Genomic DNA, 24,222 nt, shown 5'->3' with positions numbered 1-24,222 from the left:
CAAGGGGGAAGTGAGGGGTGGGATGAATTGGGAGGGGGTGGGATGAATTGAGAGATTAGGATTGCCATATATACATATATACAATGCATATAGGTGCCATATATACATATTGCAGGCAGATTCTTTACCTGCTGAGCCACAAAAGAGGCCCAAGAATACTAGAGTGGGTACCCTATCCCTTCTCCAGAGGATCTTCCTGACCCAGGAATCGAACCGGGGTCTCCTGCATTGAAGGTGAATTCTTTACCAACTGAGCTATCAGGGAAGCCCCCATATATATGCACTGCTATGTATAAAGTAGATAACTAATGAGAACCTACTGTACCGCACAGGAAACTCTACTCAATGCTCTGTGGGGACCTAAATGGGAAGGAAATCTAAAAAAAGAGTTGTATGTATACACAGCTGATTCACTTCTCTGTACAGCAGGATCTAACACAACATTGTAAAGCAACTGTATTCCAATCAAATTAATTTAAAATAAAAAGGATCCCTGCTGCTGATGAGGTGTTGTGAATGGACCAGGTGAGTGTGGATGTGCTTCATTTGGGAAAGAACGTGTGGCTGTCATGAGGAGTGGCTGGAATCTGCAGCAGGAGATAGAGCTTCTTGGGGCCACAGGTATGGCTGCTCCAGAGCCCAGCTCTGAGATGAATATTTTATTGGGCACCTTGGATGACTTGCCAGGTGGAAGTCTATTCTCAGGCAAATGCCCAAGTCTTTCATTTAGAGAAGAGTAACGCCTGACAGGTTGGGGCATCTCTGATGGGTGGTACAAAAGTCCTCATTTTCAACAGGAGTGCCAACAGATCCATCCTGACTCAGATGTCTGAACATGTTTTATAGTTTTCAGTGTGTGGGTCTTGCTTCTTTCATTAAATCTGTTTCTAAGTATTTTAAGGTTTTTGATACTATTGTAAGTGATGTTTAAAATTTTATCTTCTAATTGATTGTTGTTAATGTAGAGAAATACAACTGATTTTTGTATATTGGATTTGTCTCCTGCAACCTTGCTAAATTTGCTGATTAATTTTAGTAGACTTTTGTAAATACCTTAGGGTTTTCTATGTGGACAATAATGTTGACTGTGAACAGAGACAGTTGTACTTTTTCCCTCTGTTTTCTTTGTGCCTTTTTTCTTGCCTTATTCCAACGGTGAGGACCCTAGCACAGTGCTGAATAGAATTGGTCTGAGTTGATATCCTTCACTTGTTCATGATCTTAGGGGGTCATTCATTCAGTCATTCACCATTAAGTATGATGTTAGTTGTAGGTGTTTATTAGATATTTTCCACAGGCGAAGAAATTCACTTTTCTGTGTTTGTCATGAGTGGGTATTGAATTTTGTCAAAAATTTTTTTTTGGCATCTATTGAGATGATCATATAATTTTCTCTTTATTCTGTAAATGTGGTAAATTACATTGATTTTCAGATGTTAAAGCAAACTTGCATTCCCCAAATAATTCTATTAATATCCTAATAAAGTTTATTTTTAAGAAAAAAAAACACTAATGAATTAAAATGATTTCTAAAAAGACTCTGATGGGCCCCCATCCCTCTTAGGATAAAATCTAGCACCCTGTACTTCCTTTTCTGCCCTCACCCACCACACTCCAGTAGCACTGGCCTGCTTTAGGTGTCTTCAATACACCAAGCTGTTCCTTGTTTTATGGTCTTTGCACACACACACTGTTCCTTGGGGCTGCTTCTCTGACCCTTCCCTTCCTCCCACCAGTTGGTCCCTTGTCATATGCTGTCTCTCACGCTGGCACCTGGTAGACACCTAAAGTCTCCAGTGACAAAATGCAGGAGCATGGGGGCTCTGATCGCTTCTCCCCCTCCCCACTGTTTTGTTTTGTTTTTTTTCAATATTTATTTATTTGTCTGGCTGCATCTGGTCTTAGCGTGGCACTCAGATCTTCATTGCATCATGTGAGATCTTTCATTGTGGCGCACAGACTCTCTAGTTGTGACGCACAGACTCTCTGGTTGTGACGCACAGACTCTCTGGCTGTGGCTTGGGTTCAGCAGCCTCCAGCATGTAGGATATTAGTGCCCCGACCAGGGATCAAACCCGAGTCCCCTGCGTTGCCAGGTGGATTCTTAACCCCAGGACCCCCAGGGGAGTCTCCTCATTGCTGTTGCCTTAGATCACCATCACTTTGCACCTCTAACTCTGCAGGAGACACCTCGCCTGTCTTCCTGCCTATGCTCACCGCCTGCTCTAATGCACCTTCCACATTGCAGCCAAGGTGACTTTTCTAAGGGTCAGCTCTGACTGTTGAGGTCTGTTGTCTGAACTGAAGGGCATGCTCAATGGACGTGATCTTGTTAAATCCCCCGAGAACCTATAAACATCCGTAGAGTAGGTCCTTCTTGTCCCCCATCTCTCCTCTGAGATGGGAGAGCTCTGCATGTGCAGCTCATGGAGGAGCTTGGGTGTGTAGAGACCCCAACCTTGCACCCTGCGACGGTCTCATGGTTGGCACCAGAAGCCGCTTTGCTGCCGTCCAGATCTGGGCACTGGCCCCAGGAACAGGGAGTGCCCTCTGGGCTGGACCCCGGTTTGCCTGTCCTCACCTAGAGAGAACATGGAGTCCGGAGTGGTTTCTTGGAAAAGCTGCATCAGGGAGTTTAATGAGTGACCTGCAAGGCTGTTTTCCACCCCTGATGGTTCAGAACAGCCTCAGAGGTCAGGCAGCTGCAGGAGGCTGGGCAGCTGGATGTGGCTTTGGCCAATGGCAGCGGCAGCTGGGAAAGCAGAGCGGAAAACACCCCTCTGGGGCCAGCTGAGCTCCCTAGGGAGGCACCTCCTCCCCTTGGCGATCATCCTGTGGATGAGGGTGGAGTGGGAAGCACAGGGCTCAGCGTCACAGCCTGGATTCCAGGCCGAGTCTGCCCCTGGCTGGGGTAGACTTGGAGCAATCGCTCCCTCTCACCTGCCTCTGTTTCCGAGTTTCAGATGGGAAATTTAAGAGAAGAGAAGGTGGAACCAGGGTAGGGGATAGGAGACGGGGGTGGGAGGAGGTCAACAGAACACACCCTGCTGTGGCGGCTCCTCAGGTCTGGAGCTGCTGATGTCTCTCCTCTTCATCCTGCTTCTGGCCTGCCCTCTCCTTCCCACCCTCCTTCCTCGGAGACTGGAGGCAGGGGAGCCTGAAGGCTGCATTGAGTCCTTCTCATCCCCTGCGTGCTGTGTGAGCTTGGCCAAGTGGCTCACCTTCTCTGAGCCTCCCTTCCCTCATCTGTGAAATAGACATACTACTTTTTTTTTTTTTTTCAATCGCTGGAGTTCCTGGGAGAATTAAATAAACTCGGGTCTATAGGGCACTGAACAGTCAACAAATACTTTGATAAACACGAAGGGCCAGTGTGAGTCTGGGGAGAGGAGGCAGGAGAAAGCAGCAATTCTCACCACTCAATGCCACATCCCCAGGATTGACCCTTTCATGAGCGGCAAAGTCCCTGACTTCATAAAATATTAACAGCCCAGCAAAGGGCAGGGCTCAAGTTGTGACCCATGTGCCCTAGGGTTGCACTAAAAAAGGTTGTTCAGTCCAAGGATAGTCTTTACAGGTGGGCCCTGGACAAAGCGGGTATGAAGAGGAAATGGGAAGCTCCTCCCTCCTCTCTTCCCTCCTTCCTGGACTCTCTCACCAACCCAGCCTGAAATTCCACCATTGGCAACTTCTGTGCTTTAAGCCAGCAATTGGTAAACTATGGTACCTATTTGTTCTCATGAAGCCTGCAGGCTAAGAATGGTTTTTGCATTTGTAAATGGCTTAAAAAAAAAAAAAAAAAAAAAGACTGTTCTGTAACACATGAAAATTGCACGAACTTTAAAACCTAGACAGTATATTAAAAAGTAGAGACATTGCCAACAAAGGTCTGTCTAGTCAAAGTTATGGTTTTTCCAGTGGTCATGTATGGATGTGAGAGTTGGACTATAAAGAAAGCTGAGCACCCAAGAACTGAGGCTTTTGAACTGTGGTGTTGGAGAAGACTCTTGAGAGTCCCTTGAACTGCAAGGAGATCCAACCAGTCCATCCTAAAGGAAATCAGTCCTGAATATTCATTGGAAGGACTGATGCTGAAGCTGAAACTCCAATACTTTGGCCACCCGATGCGAAGAACCGACTCATTAGAAAAGACCCTGATGCTGGGAAAGATTGAAGGTGGGAGGAGAAGGGGACGACAGAGGATGAGATGGTTGGATGGTATCACCAACGTGATGGACATGAATTTGAATAGGCTCCGGGAGTGAGTGATGGACAGGGAAACCTAACATGCTGCAGTCCATGGCGTCACAAAGAGTCAGACACGACTGAGCGACTGAACTGAACCGAACTTAAAACACAAATGAAGTGTTATTGGAAGCCAGTCACTCCTTCTCTGTGTGTTGACTGGGACTGCGTTTGCAGGGCGATGGCCAGGGGAGAAGTTTAATGTTTTCCCAAAGGCAAAATGATTCTCTATATGGTCCTTTACTGAAGATGCTCACAGACCCCCAGTTCAAGAGAAGATGAAGGGTTAGTTGCTCAGTTGTGTCCGACTCTTTGAGATCCCACGGACTGTGCCCACCAGCCTCCTCTGTACATGGGACTCTCCTGGCAAGAATACTGGAGTAGGTGGTATTCTTCTCCAGGGCATCTTCCCAACCAAGGGACTGAACCCGGGTCTCCTGCATTGCAGGCTGATTCTTTACCATCTTCAGCCACCAGGGAAGCCTGGTTCAAAAGAAACAAACTTTGAAATTGGGAGCACCCTGGGGAAGATTCAGTTGGGGCTGTTGGTGGGAGTTCCAGTCTAACCACTAATCAGTCACCTATCAGGCAAGGGACTGGACCCTGTTCCCTCTGAGTGTCCTTTTCTCCACCTATAAAATGCACGCAGCGACTCATCTGTTCACCCCAGCCCGGCTGGAAGGGCTCTGTTTATGAAGTCTTATCTCCATGCATCCCTTAGTGGGAAATAACTCTGCTTTTCTTGTTGCCCAGATGAGAGGCTGGGGGTGCTAAGGAGGAGGTCAGTGTCACACAACAAAGAACCCATCCTCTTCAGAAGCATGTGGAAGAGAAACAGCCTTTCTGCCAGAGGCTGTGTTTAGGGGCAGCTGGCACAGGCGATCGCTGAGGCAGGGGGCTGCAGGCAGCCCGGGCAGGAGGGCAGGGAGCGGGGAGCTCGAGGAACAGCATTGCTGGGCTTCTGACGAATCCTCTCCCTGCTCACTGGAGACAGGTCCATACAAACACAGACATTCCAATCGTGTCCCTCACCAGCTCACCCCGTGGAAGCCAAGACCCCTACAGGGGCCCCACAGGCCCCCAGAGTGTATCTGGCCCTCTTTGGTTTCTGATCGTACTCCACAGCCCCCCACCCCTCCCGCCGAGCAGCAGCATCCTTCCACCTGGGGTGGGGGGACACCCTGGTATTTGTCGTTCCCTCTGCCAGAATGCCCTTCTGCCGACCTTCTCACCTTCCTTGGGTCTCTGCCACCTACTCAGTGAGGCCTACCCTGATGGCCTATTAAAAATTGCCCCCTGAACCCCCACCTTCCCAGCTGAGTTTTTCTCCCCAGCACCCTCGCTAACTGACAAATACACGTTTCACTCTTCATTTCCTTGCCGTCTATAAACCTTTGCCATGAGAACATAAGCTTCACGAGCACAGGAATTTTACGTTCACTGTCTGGCACATAAGTAGGACCTAATGACTCTCTAGTGGATGATGAAATGATCAAATGTAATTAATTCATAAAATACGTCGACTTAAAAGTATTTACAACCTGAAAGTTGAAAGTTATGTTTTATTTGGTGGCAACTCTTAGGACTTCAAGCCTGGTAGGCAGCATCTCAAGTTAGCCTGAGAAAACTGCTCGGAGGAGGCGAGGGTAGGAGCCAGGTTATACAGAAGTTTTGCAACAAAGGGCAGGTATGCTGAACATTAAAAGACTACTGTTAAAGGAAACCAGATGTCCCAAGTTAAGGAATGGAGTGCTTTTCTGTGTATGAGAGGATGCAAGGCTCACTGAACTCAGTCCTTTCAAAGGCACCTCAGCCACCTGGGGTCAGCTTCCTGTGTTTTTCACATCCTGAGCTTCCTTGGGGCTCGCCAGCTCACATTGGAGGGCTGACATCCTTGTTTACTGATATGGCAGGAAATAGTCCATTCCTCAAATATGATTAGCAATTATTTTAAATTAAGAATTACTCTTTGCTACCAGGGATAGCTGCTGTCTGTGTGATACATCTCCTTCTTCATTTAATTATCCCCACAGCCCTGGGTTGGGGGCACTCTCATATTTTCATATTTTTGGCTGAGGAAAGTGCGCCCGGAAAGGTGCCAGGGCCACCCTATCCATGAGGAGCCTGGGCTCCATTGACGGGGAGGGCCGTGTTAGCCCCATCTCACCAGGGGACTGAACCACCAGGACCTAAAGGGTGGTGGTCTCCATCCCAAAGCCCCTCCTTACCAAAGCAAAATAACTGGAGGAAGAAACCAAAGTGGTAAACACGGACGTTTTTATGGTTTCCATACACACAGGCGCCGCAGGATGACAATGCCAGGTATGGGCGGGGCGGCGGGGGCGGGGGTGGGTGGAAGACAGCCGCTGTGGCCCCCGCCCCCCTCAAGTGTCTCCGGGAGCTGCGTCCCGGCCCGGGGTCCCCTGGGGCTTGCGGAAAGACCGCAGAAGCCGATCAGGCTTCATTCACTCCAGCTGCCTGCTGTCTTCGCCACCTAAGGACAGCGTTTGTCGCCTGCCTGCTGGGCTCCACCCCCATGGAGGAGGAAGCTAGGCGCGCTCGGATCCTCGCTGTCCTAGGGTCAAGGCTGCCGCGCCGAGGCGTGTTTGCTGAAGGTCTCGCTGACGCACGAGGACAGGAGAAGATGACGTCGCTTGCCACAGCTGGTGGCATGGGCAAGGGCACCACCTGGGTGGCGGGGGAGGGGGGGCGGGGTCCGGTCCTCTCTGTCCCCCATCCCCGGAAGTCGCTGCCCCTGCCGCGGCCCTCAGTAGGGGTAGGGGGACACGGCGATGAGCAGGACGAAGACGCTCTGGTGGCGCGGCGCCGCGGCGCGCACGGTGAGCCGGTAGAGGCCGGCGCGGGTGAGCGCGCGGCGGGTGTAGACGGCGCCATGCCCGGCGCGCAGCGGGCGCAGCGCGAAGGGGCTGCGCGGGTCGGGCTCGAGCACGCTGAGCTCCGTGCGGTTGGCGGGGATGCCGGCCTCGGAGAAGGCGGCCAGGCGAGCCACGTCGTGGAGGGCGCGCACGCCCAGGGGCAGCGGCAGCAGCTTGTACTGCAGCGTGGAGGGGCCGCCCGAACTGCAGTCCTGTGAGCAGCGCCGGAAGCACGTCCTGCGGGACAGACAGACCGACCGACTCCGGGTTGCCGTCGGCGTGCCCCGCCGCCCGCATAAAGCAGACGCCACCCCCAACTCCCGCAGTGCAGCTGTGAGCTGCCGGACCACCACCTCGCGTGCCCCATGACTCTACAAGCGGCACTGTTAGCCCATTTTAGAGAGCAGCAAACTGAGGCCTCAAGAAGCCAGAGACCTGCCCTTTCCCACCCGAACAGGTCCCCCATCAGTGATAAGCCCTCTGGGCACTCCGGAACCCCAGAACTGGCTCTGCGTTTGCAGCGGGGTAAGGGGGGCTTCTCTCGCAGCTCAATTGGTAAAGAATCTGCCTGCAATGCGGGAGACCAGGGTTTGATCCCTGGCTGGGGAATACACCCTGGAGAAGGAAATGGCAACCCACTCCAGTATTCTTGCGTAGAGAAACCCATGGACGGTGGAGCCTGGTGGGCTACAGTCCATGGGCTCACAAGGAATCGGACATGACTTAGCGACTAAACCATCATCACCCCCAAGGGGGTTCAGCCTTGCCAAGGGCACCCACTCTGTCTCTCCCACCCTGCCGCAAGCCTCAGCCTGCTGCTCCCGCTAAGTCGCTTCAGTCGTGTCCGACTCTGTGTGACCCCATAGACAGCGGCCCACCAGGCTGCCCCGTCCCTGGGATTCTCCAGGCAAGAACACTGGAGTGGGTTGCCATTTCCTTCTCCAATGCATGAAAGTGAAAAGTGAAAGTGAAGTTGCTCAGTTAGGCTTCGTGATTCATAGAGCCCCGGGCAGGTCGCCACCCAAAATCCTTGCCCTGATGGCTGCAGCTCCTGCCAGCCAAGGCCCCTTCGTCTGTGCATCTTTATGACTATCTGTAGCCACAGTGAGAGACCTGGAGGGAACGTGTTTTGTGTTTGTGCGGCTGTGTGTGTTTCAGTCCTCGGGTTTTGCGTGGGGTTCTGGGTGGAGTTTATGCGCCTGTGCGTGTGTTCCTGTGTCCGCTTTCCTGAGTGGACTCACGTGTTCCCACATGTCTCTGTGTGTCCATCCCCCAGCACCCCTGCCTCCCAGTTCTCTCCTGGCTCTGGCCTTTCCCTGCGCTCCGTGCTTAGCGGGCGCAGTGCTGTGCAGGAAACGATAACGGTTCAAGTGAGTTCACATCCCAAGCAGCTGCGCGAAGAGTGCTTTTCTTGATGGCATGTTGCCCCTGAGCTTAGGAGCCCCGCCCAGGAGTTCTGGCAGGGTTGACCCTCTGGCCCTTCAAGGGCCTCTGGCCCGAGACAGGGCCTTCCTGGAGAAGGAGGAGTTGGGCTTTCCAGGAGCCAGAGCTGCCCAGCTCTTGGCAGACCATCCGCCCCCACCCCCCCACCCCCAACCAGCTCAGCCCTTACCCGGGGCTGGAGCCCTGCCGGTAGGTGGCGGGACACGGCGTGTCCACACACTGGTAGCTGCCACGGGTGTTGAAGCACATCTGGCCGGGCCCGCACTCGATGCCGTCCTCCTCACACTCGTTGATGTCTGGGCAGGCAGGTGGGCGAGGAGAGCAGGGTGAAGACATGGGGCGAAGGGGAAAGAGCCCAGGGCAGGAGCCAGGAGGTGTGGTGCGGAGGGGCGGGTTAGGTGGGAGAGCGATGCCCTCAGAGGACAGCGAGGTGGGCAGCCCCTTGCCCGGTCCCCAGCCAGCCTGACACTGTGACAGCCCAGCTGGCAGGCCCCTGGTACCTCCCCTTCTCCCCAGGTGGGCACTCTGGGGACCGCCGAGCCTGGAGCTGGCGTAGAGAGGCTGAGGGAGACGATGACTGCCCTAGGACCCCGAGAGGCCACGGCCAGTGATCCTTCTCTGCCTCCCCATCCCCGTAGGAGCCCCACCCTCTCAGAGGCCATTCGGTGACCCCCACAGTAGAGTGAGGCATGGCAACTGGTGAGGCAGACACGGGGGTTCCTGCTTTATAGAGAAGCAGCAGCTTGACCTGCTGCAGAGCACCTTAGGGGAAATGTGCTGGCCTGGGGCTTAGAGGGCTTCCTTTCTACTCCCAGCAGCCGCCGCCTTGCTGAGCATGGGCTCTGTGCCCACCCTCCTCCTCCAGACATTTATTGGAGGGGCCGTGTGAGCCCCACCTCGCCAGGAGGCCGAGACACAGAGAGATGAAGTGAGTTGTCCAGGGACACACAGCCCAACTGCGTTCAGAGCCTGTCCACAACAATTTCTTAGCTCCCGCTGGGAGTGTGGGTCCCGTTCTGGCTCTGGCCACCTGGATGGGGGGCAGCACATACCCCCTCCCTGCCCCCTCCATCACAGGGAATGGTTGAGAGGGGACTGGAGAGAGCAGCCTGGGTGAGAGACGCCCCTTCCTGCTCACCCTGGCAGTTCTTCCCGCTGGGGAGGAGGCGGTAGCCTGCGGGGCAGAGGCACTGGTAGCTGCCCTCTGTGTTTCGGCAGGCGTGTTGGCACAGGTTCCTCACGCGGCACTCATCCAGGTCTGGCCCCGGGGCGGGGTAGGGGGTGCAGGCAGAGAAACACTAAGTCACGAATGCCCAGGGGGCCGCACGCCTGCCCACCGCCAGGCTCGGGACAAGCCAGGGAGATCCCCTGCTCCCTGCCGTGCCCCTCCCTGGTGGCTCAGACATGGTAAAGCATCTGCCTACAGTATGGGAGACCCGGGTTCAGTCCCTGGGTCCAGAAAATCTCCTGGAGAAGGAAACGGCAACCCACTCCAGTATTCTTGCCTGGAAAGTCCCTTGGACGGAGGAGCCTGGCAGGCTACAGTCCATGGGGTTGCAAAGAGTCGGACAGGACAGAGCCACTTCGCTTTCATGCCCCACCCAACGCTGGATGGGGAGGTTGGGAGAGTCCTTGGGCTCCATGTGCACCAAGCCATAGGGTGGGGGTGGGGGGCAGATAGTGCTCCCAGGACAGACGGTTCTGTCCAGGCAGCGATGCTGAAATGCACCTGCCTTCCAAGCTACCTTCCCCTTCCCTGTCTGCTGCCCAGCGCCAGCCTGCCTCCACACAAGGGCCCTCGACCCGCATGATTCTCGAGCACTCCCCAGTCCCTGCTGACCTTCTCAGGTCAACCTGGACCATTCTCCTTCCCTCCCTGACTGCTTCACCTCTGCGAACCGGAGGAGGGTTCCTCAAAGTGGGTTCCTGAGAACACTTGCCTTCCCTCTGGGTAATGTGAATGTGAAAGTCACTCAGTCGTGTCAGACTCTTTGCGACCCCATGGACTATACATCCATGGAATTCTCCAGCCCGGAATACTGGAGTGGGTAGCCTTTCCCTTCTCCAGGGGATCTTCCCAACACAGGGGTCAAACCCAGGTCTCCTATATTCCAGGTGGATTCTTTACCAGCTGAGCCACAAGGGGTAAAGTAGTCCTGAAGTCAAAAGGTTTGGAAAACGCTCCACCCACTTTGGAAGCCCCCTGCCCATTGGCACAGCCGGGGTTCCGAGAAACCACGTAGTGAGGAGGCAGCGTCCGCCTGCATCGCCCATTCTACTTGCCTGTGAACCCTGGGTTTCTGAACACGGGCGTGGTGCCCACACGCCCAGCCCGGGGGCCTGAGACACCATAGCAGGGTGTGTCCCGCGGGGTTCAATCTTACCTGTGCAGACGCCGTTCTGCCGGATGAAGCCGGGCAGGCACCAGGCCCGGCCCATGCTCAGGGCTCTGGGGCCCGGTCCGAGGGAGATCCAGGCATGGTAGGACCCCCCAGGCTTGGGGGCACGGGCCCGCAGCCAGTCCACCAGGGGGTCCCGGTGGCTGACGGTGGTCACGTTTGGTTCACTGCGCTCCAGCGGGCTACAAGTCTTGCCGTCGCGGAGGAGAGTCTGGCCTGGCGGGCACAGGCAGCGGTAGCCGCCCTGGAGGTTGTGGCACTGGTAGGCACAGGGCCCGGGCACCTGCAGGCACTCGTTGATATCTGGAGGGGAGCAGGGCCAGGTGAGAGGTGGCTGGGTCTCAGAGAAGCTTTGCCAAGAAGGAGCCTGGAGGCTGAAGGGAGGAGTGCTGAGGGACCCACTGAGGGACCGTGGGGTCTGGGGCTCGGGACTGGGGGAGATGGGAACCTCTCGGGGCACTAGAAGGTGACCTTGCTGGGCAGGGGGTGGGAAACAGCAGGCGAAGCACAGATCAGGCATGTGCTGGGCGCACAATTGGTTTTGGCTCCTATTTCTATTCACTGAACTCAAGTGACATCCTTGTTATGATGGCTCCCTGCCTGTGAGGTGGGGGTGCTGACCAGGGTCCCAGCGAGGGGGTGGCTCTCCCCGTACCTAGGCAGGGCAGGCCGAGGCCCTGGACCCGGTAGCCCCTGGGGCAGCTGCAGCGGTGCCCGCCTGGGATGTTCTCACAAATCTGGTTGTAGTGACACTCATCCATCTGCTCCAGACACTCGTCCACATCTGGAAAGGCAGGAGCAAGGGTGGGCCGGGTTGGGGGCCGGGAGGGAGGGTTGCTGAGCCCAGAGCCCCTCCCCCAGGGCACATCGCGCCTCTCAGGTTCTGAGCCTCATCCCTGTCTCCTTCTTCACCTTCAGTGCCAGCAGGTGGGATGCCAGCCTTTGCAACCACTACTTTTAATTACACCAGGTTTGGAGGATAAGAAAGGTATGGGCTCAAAGGAAGGAAGGGGCTTAAAAGGTGGGCTTTGGAGGCACGGGGTGTCCCTGGCAGCTCCGACAGTGAAGAATCTGCCTGCAATGCAGGAGACCCAGGTTCAATCCCTGGGGGGGCAAGATCCCCTGGAGAAAGCAATGGCAACCCACTCCAGTATTTTTGCCTGGGAAATCCCATTGCCTGGTGGGCCGGCTACAGTCCATGGGGGTCACAAAGAGTCAGACATGACTGAGTGGCTTAACGCTTTTGGAGGCAGAGCCCCAAGTTTGGACTGAACTCTGTGATGTCTCTTGATCTTTGCATCAGGAACATCCCCTCCCTGAGCCTCAGTTTCCTCATCTGTAAAAAGGGGTCACGACAGGACTCCTTCATGGAGTCATGGGGAGAAAACTGGCTCGTGCATGTGAAGGGTTTAGGACCCTGGTGTATGGGCAGAGCTCGGAATATGGTGAGAAAGAAGGAAGGGAGTGCAGGAAGAAGACAGGAGGCAGAGGAGTCCTACAGTCACCGAAATGGAGTGACTGCCTCTTCTGAGTCCAAATTGACCACACTCTCCCCACTCTCAGAGGAACCAGAAAGAAAGAAAGTGAAGTCCCTCAGTCGTGTCTGACTCTGTGGCCCCATGGAATGTAGGCCCCATTTTCCAGGCAAGAGTACTGGAGTGGGTTGCCATTTCCTTCTCCAGGGGATCTTCCTGACCCAGGGATCGAACATGGGTCTCCAGCATTGCAGGCAGATGCTTCTACTGTCTGAGCCACCAGAGAAGCCCAAGGACCCAGCATCATGAAAGCCTAGAATGCTAGGGCAGGAAGGACCCTAGAAGTCACATATCCAGGGCTGGCACCTAGGTTTCATCTCGAAGGGCAGCTGCTGTAGTCACTGTAGCTGAAGAAGCTGTGTTAAGAAGGCTGCAGAGGCTGGACCATGACCCATGAGGGGAGATGGTAGCAGAGGTAACCTGTGTTTGCCATCCCTGACCTGGCCCCCCTTCATCAGGCAGACAGATGACAAACCTGGGGCCTAGAAAGGAGAAGGGTACTTGCCAAGGGTATGTGGACCTCCTGTGCCCAGCTCAGGCTTCCTCCCCAGCCTCTCTGGGTTCCTTCTGCCAAGACTTCCAGCTTCCCTGAAGGCCCAGTGTTCCAGTGACACACGACAGGCCCTCTGGTGTGCCCCGGCAACCACTGGGCTTCCAGGAGCAGGACAGTTCAGCCCCCTGCCCTGATCACCTTCACAACTGGCTCCATCGGCGGCCACCCGGAAGCCAGGCCTGCAGTCGGGCAGGCAGTGGTAGGACCCCAGCAGGTTCACGCAGCGCTGATCCTCTTGGCAGAGGTCAGCCTCCCACACACACTCGTCCACATCTGGGGGCGGGCAGGGCGCATGAACACTTGTCCCCAGGCCCAGCCCACCTACACAGGCTTTGTCCCCCCAGGCAAGGACACCCCTGGCACGAAGCTCCCCGCCCCTCCTTCTAGCGCTGGCCATTATCTCAACACCCCCAGGAGCACAGAGCCCACCCTGAGGGGCCCTGGGCCTTGGCCTGTGGCGTCTGAAGTGAGGCTGCAGACAGTGCCCTTTGGGTGCCCCAAAGCAGACACCCGGCAGTGCCAGGCCCCACTGGTGGGATGGAAGACACAGGCGGGGTATCAGTGTCTAGACTGCAGCTCACGGTCAGCTTTGTTGTCCAGCAACTTCGATAAAGGGGGGGCAGGTAGAACACGAGGGGACAGGTGGGTGTCAGCTCACTTCCAGTTGACTGGAAATGCCCGCTGAGGGCCGGGAAGGCTTCTCAGGGGGTATATGTGCGGTGAGCATGTGTATGTCTTTGAGGAGCCCCCTCACCCCCAAGTACTTGAGCCTCCCTGCTCCGAGGCCCTCAAAACAGCAAGTTTTTCATGAGAACAGGGCATTGGAACCCTGTAGCTCACATTCCCTGAGGGGTGTGCCCCCTGGCCCAGGGTCCAAGCCCGAAATCTCCTTGTGTGCATTTGGGCCAGGTCCCCAGTGAGCCTCTCCCCCCAGGGGCCCGCTCACCTCTGCAGGTCCTTTCGTCCCTGGCCAGGGTAAAGCCAGCCGGGCAGGAGCAGGAGAAGCGGCCGGGGGCGTTGTGGCAGGAGTGGGAGCAGGGCCGGGGGCCGTCGGAGCACTCGTCCCTGTCTGCGGGGAGGGTAGGGGTCTGGCGGTCTGTGCTCCCAGGCCCTCCCACCAGCTCACCCCTCCTAGGCCAGGAGGCCTCCCTTGTCCATGCCAGGGTGGGGAGGGTGCTCACCCACACAGAACTCTCCCTGGGCGTCCAGCTCAAAGCCCTCTGGGCAGCCAACCTCATTCTCTTCTGCAAGGCAAAGGGGACAGGCCCTGAGTTCACGCGGGCCCCAAGGCCCAAGGGGCCTGGCAAGAGATGGCCCAGGCTCATCTGGGGGCCCTGGCTGGGGCCGTGGGAGCTGGGGAGACAGCCCGGGCCTCACCAGCTTGCAGGGCTGTGGAGAGCCGGAAGCGCAGGGCCTCGGCCTCGGGGTCGAAGGCCGAGCTGATAGCAGAGGCCCGCAGGTGCTGCACCAGCTGGGGCTGGGGGCCCTGGGCCGCGCTGTACCGGATGCTGTGGTTGCAGCGCAGGAACGAGCGGAGGCTGTCCTGCAGGAAGCTCTGCGTGGAGCCCACGAAGAGCCGGCCGGGCCCTGTCTGCACATACCGCTCCTGGAAGTCCTGGGCAGGGTGGGGGGTGGGGAGACGAGGACATCAGGGTACCAACTTCCAAGGGGTAAGGGACCCTGAGTCCCCGACTGGGGGCGTGGGCCTTTCAGCTCTGCTTCCAACCAGCTGGGCTCCCTCGGGCTCTCGGGGAAGCTGGACCCAGAGCGTCCTCCCTCTGGGGGGCTGGTCCTCCCCTAAGTCCAGCCAGGCCAGGCCCAGCCCTTGCTGGGGGTCCAGGAAGGAAAGTGGGCTTGGCTGCTTGCGGGCAACAGTGGCAGGGGTGGGGGGCATAGCGACAGGGCCTCCCGCCCTCTCTCTCCCCCTCCACCTGCACACCCCAGGGCTCGCCCCCCGCCCCCCTACAACCTGCACTTGCAGGTCTGCATCCGCTAGGCTCTCGGGGACGACACCATTGACCGCCACATCGAGGAGCAGGAGGCCGTTGGGATCCAGGCCCCGGGCCACCTGGGTCATAGTGAGCAGCTCCCCTGCAACCCACCCAACCCCCAGAGGCTGGAGTCACCGTGGGGCAGAAGCCCAGGGCTCGGACCTCAGCCCCACCTGGCCCACCTCGGGGAAGACCACCCCCCCAGCCCCCCGCTTACCTGTGGCAAATTCCACATGCGACTCCTGCTGGAAGCTACCCCCCGTCAGGGAGTGGCCATTCAGGGCATCTCCAATCTCTCCGGCCAGGGCCCAGTAGATGGGGGCGATGGTAACCACAAGCACCCTCATCAGAGGCCCTGGAGGGGGTGGACACACAGGCCGGATCCTAAGGGCAGCTGCTCTCCTGCTCAAGGTCCCTCTGTGGCTCCCTATTGCCCCAGTAGGAGAGATCTGTCCCTTCCCCACCACCGCCCGGGCCCAGCCTTGTGATTACCTGGGCCAGAACCTGGGAAGTGGTGAAGACAATATCTACTTCATGGACTAATTGTGAAAATTAGCAAAATATATTTATGCAGAGAAATCCATTTAGTATTCAACTGAATTCAATAAATACTGAGGGCTACTGGGTCACCACAGAGCCCAGAACTGTATAGACCATCACTGTATACATGCTGGACCAAGTTGAAAATTAACCAAGTCTCCTAACTTGTAGACATCTTCCATAAGAGCCTGGGAGACACAGGGTTCTTCTAAACCACTGACTTGGAAAAAGGAGCAAAAAAAAAAAAAGTCCTGGACAGGATTCTCAGATCTCTCATGAAGCTCAGCCTCCACTTGGCGCAGGTGGGATCTGGGACTGGGGGAAGGGGGTACCCTGCTGGCTTAGGGCCAGGGACCGTCCAGCTTCTTGGCCAAACTGCTGGCTCAGAAGAGGCGCAAGAGGGCTGATGTTCAAGGGAGCTAGCTGGACCCCCATGCCTGGGAGCAGAACCTTCTTGGCCTCTGTGTCTCTGCTTCCACTAAACAGAGCCTGAGCACCTGGCCTGGGGCCAGAGGCTTCTCCACGGCTCATGCTCCTGCAGCTGGAAGAAAAGCAGCTGCATCTGGGCAGTGTCTCACTTGCTCTCTACCGACAGCAGCCTGGAGTGACCCCCTGCAGCTCCGCCCCATTCCCCCCAGCCAGGGCTGACAGTCTGTGGTCAAGAGCAGTGCTGGAGGGGCTGCTTGCAGCAAAACCCCTTTCAGCACGACCCTCTCCCTGCTCTGGACCCCCATGAGGGGATGTAGGAGGCCCTGGGCTGGGTGAGATGGTAGGGTCTGTTACAGCAGCGTTTATAATGTCTCTCCAGAACATTCCATCTGCGTGCATGTGTGTTAAGTTGCTTTAGTCATGCCCCACTCTTTGTGACCCTATTGGCTGTAACCACCAGCCTCCCGTCTGTAGGATTTCCCGGGCAAGAATACTGGAGTGGGTTGCTCTGCCCTCCTGCAGGGGGTCTTCCCAACCCAGGGACAGAACCTGCGTCTCTTACATCTCCTGCATTGGAAGGTGGGGTCTTCGCACTAGCACCACCTGGGAAGCCCATTTGCTTAGAACACACTATTTTGTGAATTTGTTTGAGAGTGGACATTTCCTGACTCTCCAGGCCTGCTAGATAACTTCATTCTCTACGTTCCCCACATCTGTCCCCTCCATCCTGAATCCCTTCCTCCTTACTGATGATCCCTTGGCTTCCCTGGCAGCTCTTGCCTTAACAGTGGAGGAAACCTCCCACGGCAATCAATGGGGCGAAAAGTCATGATCTGACCCTGCATTCATATAAACCTGGTCATTTCACACTCTGTCAGGCTGATAAAAAAAAAAAAAAAAAATGTATCTGGCTGCTCCAGGTCTTAGTTGCAGCATCCAGGACCTAGTTCCCTGACCAGGGATCGAACCCCGGGCCCCTGCATTGAAGGGCATAGAGTTTTAGCCACTGGGCCACCAGGCAAGTCCCCCTCGGGCTGATTTTAAATGCAGTTATTTTGTTTGGTTGGGGGCTGTGGGGTGGGGAGGAAGTGGTCTGCACTTCCACCCACTTTGGTTTGGATTCAGCTGGAGTCAGAGGATCCTCTGGCCCCCACTTACCTACACTCGTGGGGATGTGGCTGATGCTGCTGCGGATGGTGGTGACCCCAGAACGTGCCTCCTGTTGCATGCTGGTGTTGAGGACGGCTGCGCCAAATTTCTGGCCGTTGATCACCCCGATCATGCTGCCCCGGCTCCCCCGGGGCTCTCCTGTGAGGAAGGAAGAGAACAAGAGGGACACAATCTGCATCTGTGCCCTCAACACTAGGCAAGCGCTGTTGTCCATTTTCCTGAAGGAGTAAACTGAGGCTCAGAGAGAGGCAGGAACTTGCTCAAGGACACACAGCTCGTGGGTGATGAATTCAACACCTAGGGGATCCTGGCTTTGAGAAGGACGGGGGGCGTTTAAGAGGAGGCCCTTGCAGAGACGGTGCCAGCTTCTCATTCCAACACCTTCTTGAAAAGCTGGGCAAGTCAGGCTCCCATGCCACACTGGAGTTGGTTCCTCTATAAAATGAGGAGATGGGACCACAGACGTGCCAAATACCTGTTGGGTTCTAAAATGCCAGGTGATGGGGGGTGGTGGCTGACACACTGGAGGGGCCAGGGTGGAGAGGCAGGGCACCGAGCCAGGAGCTAAATGCCACCACCTGAACACCTCCCATTCCATCAGTACACTGGCTCCAGCCACCCTGCCGCTGGCCCCGCTGGTGGGCTGGGGTTCTAGCAGCCGCCAGGCAGTCTGCTAGCAGCCGCTCTTGAACACTAATCAAATGGACGGTAGGGGCACAGGGGGGTGCTTCCTCTGCCTAATGGGCCAGCTGTCTCGTCTGGACAGATGGCATTCCAGGGGGCAAGAGAACAGAAGCTGGTCTGACTCTCCGCTCACCAGCCCTCAGGGGAAATTAACAAGAAATTGCCAATGATCTGTCGAAAAAATAACATAAAACACTCAACTGCCAAGATCCTAAGTGGGTAAATCAGGGGGCTGGTTGATTTTGGATTCCAGGAAGCAGTGCCATTGCCTGCTGGGGTTTGATGAGATTTGATGCCCATCTGGGATGTCTCCTGTCAATATCCGCAGCTCTGGGGTTTATCGGCAAATAGGGGAAAGGCCATGAACCTAACCCTGGCCTTGCAATAAGGGGGCAAGGAAGGAATTGGGAGCAGCAGGTAAAACGGCAGCAGTATGGCCCTGGCAGCTGTAGAAGGGGACCGAAACTGGAGGCCAGGGATGACAAGCCCCTGTCTACTTTCTCAGATGTGGGGTGAGTCAGCAGCTTCTTGTCCCCCACAAGGCCAGGATGCTCCCCCCATCCTGGAGAGGGGTAGCGGGCCTCAAAGCCTTTGGACATCTTTTACCTAGCAGTGTCGCTGGAAGGACTGTATCCTATAGAAATATTCAGGCCAGCACACAGAGATGTGCACTACAGGATGGTTTTCAGAGGGGAAACTGGAACAGAAAAACCTGTTGCTTGTTTAATGAAGCCAACAGCAATTACGTTTTAAAAATGTTGCTATGGGACTTCCCTGGTGGTCCTGGGGTTAAGACTCAGCACTCCTAACTCGGGCAGCATGGGTTCAATCCCTGATCAAGGAAGATCTCACTGCCCTGTGGTGCAGCCAAAAACATTGTTTTTTTATTAAAAATAAAAACGTTCCTATGAAATGATATGAAACCATCAAAGAAGCTGTGGACTAGGCTTACGGTCACGGAATATTGTCCGTAATAGAGTAAGAAAGATGGCAGGTTGTAAACACAACTTGTGCATTTGAACTCATTTGTAAAAGGAAAAAAAAAAAGTATATCTTTACATTCAGAGAAAAGGGTACAAATATACACCCCCAATAATTACCTGAGCTATTTCTGATAACTGAATGACCAGAGATAACTGATCACTATTTTTATCTTCATGGATTAAAAAAAATTTTCTGGCCCTTCTACGGTTAACATACATGAGTTAATATAATAATAAAAATTAGTTGTTTCCATTAAAAAAGTAAGGAAGCTGTTATGGATTGAACTGTGTCCTCCTAAAAGAATGTGTTGAAGTCCTAATCCTCAGTACCTGAGCGTGTGACCTTATTTGAAGATAGGGTCTGTATAGAGGGAACCAAGTTAACATGAGGTCAGGAAAGTGGGCCCTAATCTGATATGCTGCTGCTGCTGCTGCTAAGTCGCTTCAGTCGTGTCCGACTCGGTGCGACCCCATAGATGGCAGCCCATCAGGCTCCCCCGTCCCTGGGATTCTCCAGGCAAGAACACTGGAGTGGGTTGCCATTTCCTTCTCCAATGCATGAAAGTGAAAAGTGAAAGTGAAGTTGACCAGCTATGTCCGACTCTTTGCGACCCCAGGGACTGCAGCCTACCAGGCTCCTCTGTCCATGGGATTTTCCAGGCAAGAGTACTGGAGTGGGGTGCCATTGCCTTCTCTGAATCTGATATGACTGGGATCCTTATATAAAGGGGAATTTTAAGACAGACATGAGCACAGGAGGAATGCCATGTGATCCTGGAGGCAGAGACCGAAGTGACGCTTCTACAACCAAGGAGGTCTAAAGACTGTCACCAGGGACTTCTCTGGTGGTCCAGTGGATAAAACTCTGCACTTCCTTTGTGGGGGCCTTGGGTTTGATCCCTAGTCAAGGAATAAGAAACTGCATGCCATGTGGTGTGGCCAAAAAATCAAAATCAAAATAAAGACTGCCAGCAAACTACCAGAAGCTAGAGGAGAGGGCTGGATAGATTCTCTGTTACAGATTTTAGAAGCAACCAACCTTGCTGACACCTTGATCTTAGATTTCCACCCTCCTGCGAGATCATACATTTCTGTTGCTTCAGGCCGCCCAGTTTGTGCTATTTTGTTATGGCATATTCAGGAAACTAACCCAGAGGCCATGTGAAGAGCTTTGTGGTTGGGGTGGGAGCTTTTCAACAGGACAAGGTAAGAACTGAAATAAAGGGAAGGTCTGCTCAGACCTGCAGCTGCTCTAGAGACAGCATCTGTGGCCGGGTGTCAGCGAACCACTGGGTTTTCAGAACTGCATGTGTCTGTATCCTATCCCTGCCTGCAGGAGATGAGGAGACCAAAAAGGCCAGAAAGAGTCCCACCGTTGGTTGGCAGTGGGTTTTGAGTGGATTTTCAAGTGGCCAAGTGTCGATTCCCAATCCAAGTCAGCGCTGCATGGAGAAGTGCTCTGTGGAGAAGGAATCTGATGTCGTGGGTGGTGATAGATTAGTGATGTCTGCCATGGACAGGGACAGAGCTACCAAGCCACAAATATGGAGTAGTTCCTACAGATGCACAGAAAGAATATATTTTGTGACTTTCCTTTATGCAATCTCAGTCATTCTAGTGCAGTTTCTCAGCATAGTCCTTTACCTTTAAAGTCCTTTAATTTTAAAGTTTGATCTGACCCAAAGGAAAAATAAGCTGACTGAGGAGGCCTGAGATGTCAGGGTTTAGTAACAGCAGGAGGTAGCATCCATTACTGACCACCTACCATGGCCAGGCAGAGCTCGGGGCAACTCTAACTCACAGATTTCACCACAACCCCCAAGGTGGGCACCATGGACACCCTTGCTTTACTCTGCCACATTATAGGATCGTGTGTGCCCAAAGGGGCTTTCCAGGTGGCTCAACGGGTAAAGAACCCGCCTGGCAATGCAGGAGATGCAGGCAGATGCAGGCTTGATCACGGGGTCGGGAAGAATGCCCTGGAAGAGGGCATGGCAACCCACTCCAGTATTCTTGCCTGGAGAATCCCCATGGACAGAGGAGCCTGGTGGGCTGCAGTCCACAGGATCACAAGATACAACTGAAGTGACTGAGCACACACGTGCTCAATCCTTTGTGTCCAATCCAAGGACACCAGTCTGTGCCAGCTAAGCTGGAAGGGCCAGGATCCAAGAGGAGCGGCAAACGCTCAGCATTTCAGAGCCTCAGTTTCTCCAAGTGTAAAGGGCGGGGTAGACAAGATGACCACCTAAGGCCCTCTGAGCTGGTTCATTCTAGGTCTGTGACTCCAGGCAAAGAGAAGAGTCAGGGAGCTGACAGGATATTGAGCTAGGAGCCCCCCAAGCAACACACAGATCCCCATCCATGAACACCTGGGCAGGGGCGCCCCATACCTCTCACGACCAGGAACGCCTGGGCTGTGGCAGAGCCCAGGAGGTTGTGAGCGACGCACTCATATGGGCCCGCATCTCTGGCCTCCACTCGCTCCAGCCACAGGCTCCCGTCTGGCAGGGTCTGGAGCCTCCGGCTGGCCCCCACGGGCTGGCCTTGTCGCAGCCACTCCACTGTGGGCGCCGGCTCTCCAGAGGCCTGGCACCGCAGGGCCACGGAATCCCCAGATCTCACTGTCACGTCCTGGGGCTTCACCTGGAACACCGGGGCACCTGTGGGAGGCCCAGGACAGCTTTCAGGAACATTTCAGTATTTTTGCACACAGGTTGAGTGCGCAGATATTGAAGGTTCAGTTCTAGACCACCACAACAAAGCAAGGATTACAATAAAACAAATCACGTGCACCTTTTGGCTTCCTAGTGCATACAGAAAGTGTGTTTAGGGAATTTCCTGGCAGTTCAGTGGTTAAGACTCCACACTTTCACTGCAGGGGGCATGGGTTTGATCCCTGGTCAGAGAATTTAAGATCCCGGATGCCATGTGGTGCAGACAAAAGAATAAGGAGAAGGAAAAAAAAGGGCGTTTACACTATATACTGTAGTCTATTAAGTGCGCAAGAGCACTATGCCAAAAAGTACAATCTATATATCTTAATTTCAAAATAATTGATGATGAAAAATGCTGACCATCATCTGAGCCTTCAGTGAGTCACAATCTTTTTGGTGGGAGAGTTGGAACTAGCTCGAGAATTATCACAATGTGACACAGAGGTACTAAGGGAGCCAATGCTGTTGGGAAAATGATGCCGGCAGATTTGCTCGTAGGGGTGCCACAAGCCTTCAGTTTGTAAAAAATGCAGTATTGGCAAAGTGCAATAAAGTGGAGCACAATAAAACGAGGTGTGCCTGTATTCAAGTGGCCGGTATTCATTCAGACAGCCTAGGAAACACAGAGGCAAAGGACCCTCCCACTCCAATGCTCATTTCAGAGTTTCCTTCTTGACAGTGTTTCCTTATGAGAATGTGCTCAGATCACCCTTCCTTCTCTTCCTTCTTCCTTAATTCTCTAACAGATCATAAGGACCTTTCCTGGTGTTCAATATGTGTCTTTAGTGACCACTTGGTGTTCCACTGTGTGGGCAGGTTACAATTTGCTGAACCAGGTCCCTATTAGAGGACACTGAGCTTGTTTCCAGCGAAGCCTGGCCATCTGCTAGAAGTGCCTCTGCTTGACACCAGGGTACATGGCCGACGTGGACTCTCTCACCCACAGGTGAGTGGTTCTCACTGAGTCACGCCCTGATCCTCAGGTTTCTCCTCTGAAGATAATCATTTCTGTCTACTCACTACTATGGACACCCCAGAATGGCTAGAATGAAAAGGATGGAGAATGCCCAGTGCTGGTGAGGCCCAGCCGAACTCTCACCCTGCAGGGGGGGTGCGGGGGGAAGCGTGTCATCACCATGGAAACCGTTTGCCAGTGTTTTCGTTTCCCATGGCTGCTGAAACAAATGGCCACAGACTCGATGGTTTAAAACAGCAAAAATTTGTTTTCAGACAGTTCTGGGGGTCAGGAGTCCCAGGTCAATCATTTCAGGGCTCCATGGGAGGAGCTCTTCCTTGCCTCTTACAGCTTTCGGGGGGGCTTCTGGCAATCTGTGGCTTGCATCCCGTGGCTGAATCACTTCACCGTCTGCCTCCATCTTAACATCTTATTCCCTCCTCTCGCTTCCTCCCTGTGTGTGTGTGTGTGTCTGTCTGTCTGTCTCTTTCTAATGCCCCTCTGCTTCTCTCTTACAAGAATACTTGCTAGCATTCAGAGCTCACCAAGAGAATTCAAGACAACCTCCTTATCTCAAGATCCTTAACTTGATTGCATCTGCAAAGATTCTTTTTCCAAGTAAGATAATATCATATGGGAAAAGGATGCGACCAAGAAGAGATACGTGTATATGGATAACTGAATCACTTTGCTATACATCTGAAATGAACACAACACTATCAATCAACTATATTCCAATGTAAAATAAAAAGTATATTTAAAAAATTAAAGACTAGGATGTGGCCGCATCTTGGGAGCCACGTGTAGTCTCCTGCAGCCAGCGCAGCAATTCCGCTCCTGCGTGTGAATTTTCTCACTTGAAAGCCTGTGGGGACTTCCTTGGAGGTCCAGTGGTTAAGACTCCACGCTTCCAGCGTAGGGGGTATGGGTTCGATCCCTGGTTCAGGGAGCTAGGATGCCACGTGCCATGCAGTGAGGACAGGAGAAGATTGTGTAAAAACCGTATGACATAAAATTTACCATCTCACTCGTTTCTAAGGACACTGTTCAGTCGTGTTGAGTGTATCTGCGCCTCCTGCAGCTGTCACCACCTTTCACCCCCAGAACTTTTTCATTTTGCCAAACCGAAGCTCCGTATCCATTAAACGCTAAATCCACATTCCTGCACCCAGCCCTTGGCCCCCACCGTCTTACTACCCATTTCTAGGAATCTGATTACTCTGGGGACCTCACACAATTAGAATTATATAGTAGCTGCCTCTTTGTGACTGGCTTATTTCATTTAACGTAACGTCCTCCAGGTTCGTTCATGCCATAGCATGTGATAGAGTTTCCTTCTCTTTTAAGGGTGGGGCGTTTTTAATATGAATGGGTGGATTTTACGGCATATAAATTGTGTGTCAATAAAGCTATATATTTTTTTAAAAGGCAAAGCTCTGGACAGTGATTCCCTTGGGAGGCGGGTAGAGACGGGAAGGCGGCACGATGGGGGGAGGGTCTGGGAGCTGACACTGCTCTGGTTTTGGATCCTGTGATGAACGTTCACTGAGCTGTGTTCTTGCAACACGTGCCCTCCTCCTTGTGTGTTAATCTTCACACAAGAGTTTCCTTAAAAATCCCTATGTATTTCTGTTTTGTAAATACGTTCATTTGTACCATATTTTTCCGATGCCACATATAAGCCATACCATATGGTATTGTC

General features: G+C 54.0%; 1 protein-coding gene across 1 annotated transcript in view; it reads right to left on the bottom strand.

The window, feature by feature from the left end:
* Window positions 1-6,512: 6,512 nt before the first annotated feature.
* HMCN2 (hemicentin 2) overlaps window positions 6,513-24,222 on the bottom strand; it is a 174,230-nt gene continuing 156,520 nt past the window's right edge. Inside the window, 13 exon segments of the mRNA XM_052647785.1 lie at window positions 6,513-7,358; window positions 8,734-8,860; window positions 9,703-9,822; window positions 10,949-11,266; window positions 11,619-11,747; window positions 13,190-13,324; window positions 13,998-14,120; window positions 14,233-14,295; window positions 14,429-14,666; window positions 15,021-15,142; window positions 15,260-15,397; window positions 17,170-17,319; window positions 21,242-21,511. Of these exon segments, the coding sequence (XP_052503745.1) occupies window positions 7,013-7,358; window positions 8,734-8,860; window positions 9,703-9,822; window positions 10,949-11,266; window positions 11,619-11,747; window positions 13,190-13,324; window positions 13,998-14,120; window positions 14,233-14,295; window positions 14,429-14,666; window positions 15,021-15,142; window positions 15,260-15,397; window positions 17,170-17,319; window positions 21,242-21,511 (2,279 nt within the window). The 3' untranslated portion in view covers window positions 6,513-7,012.

Source organism: Budorcas taxicolor, chromosome 11 (assembly GCF_023091745.1).
Source record: "Budorcas taxicolor isolate Tak-1 chromosome 11, Takin1.1, whole genome shotgun sequence".
In the NCBI taxonomy this organism is placed as follows: Eukaryota; Metazoa; Chordata; class Mammalia; order Artiodactyla; family Bovidae; genus Budorcas; species Budorcas taxicolor.
Note: the sequence above shows the minus strand (reverse complement) of the source record. Positions and strands in the feature narration are given on the sequence as shown.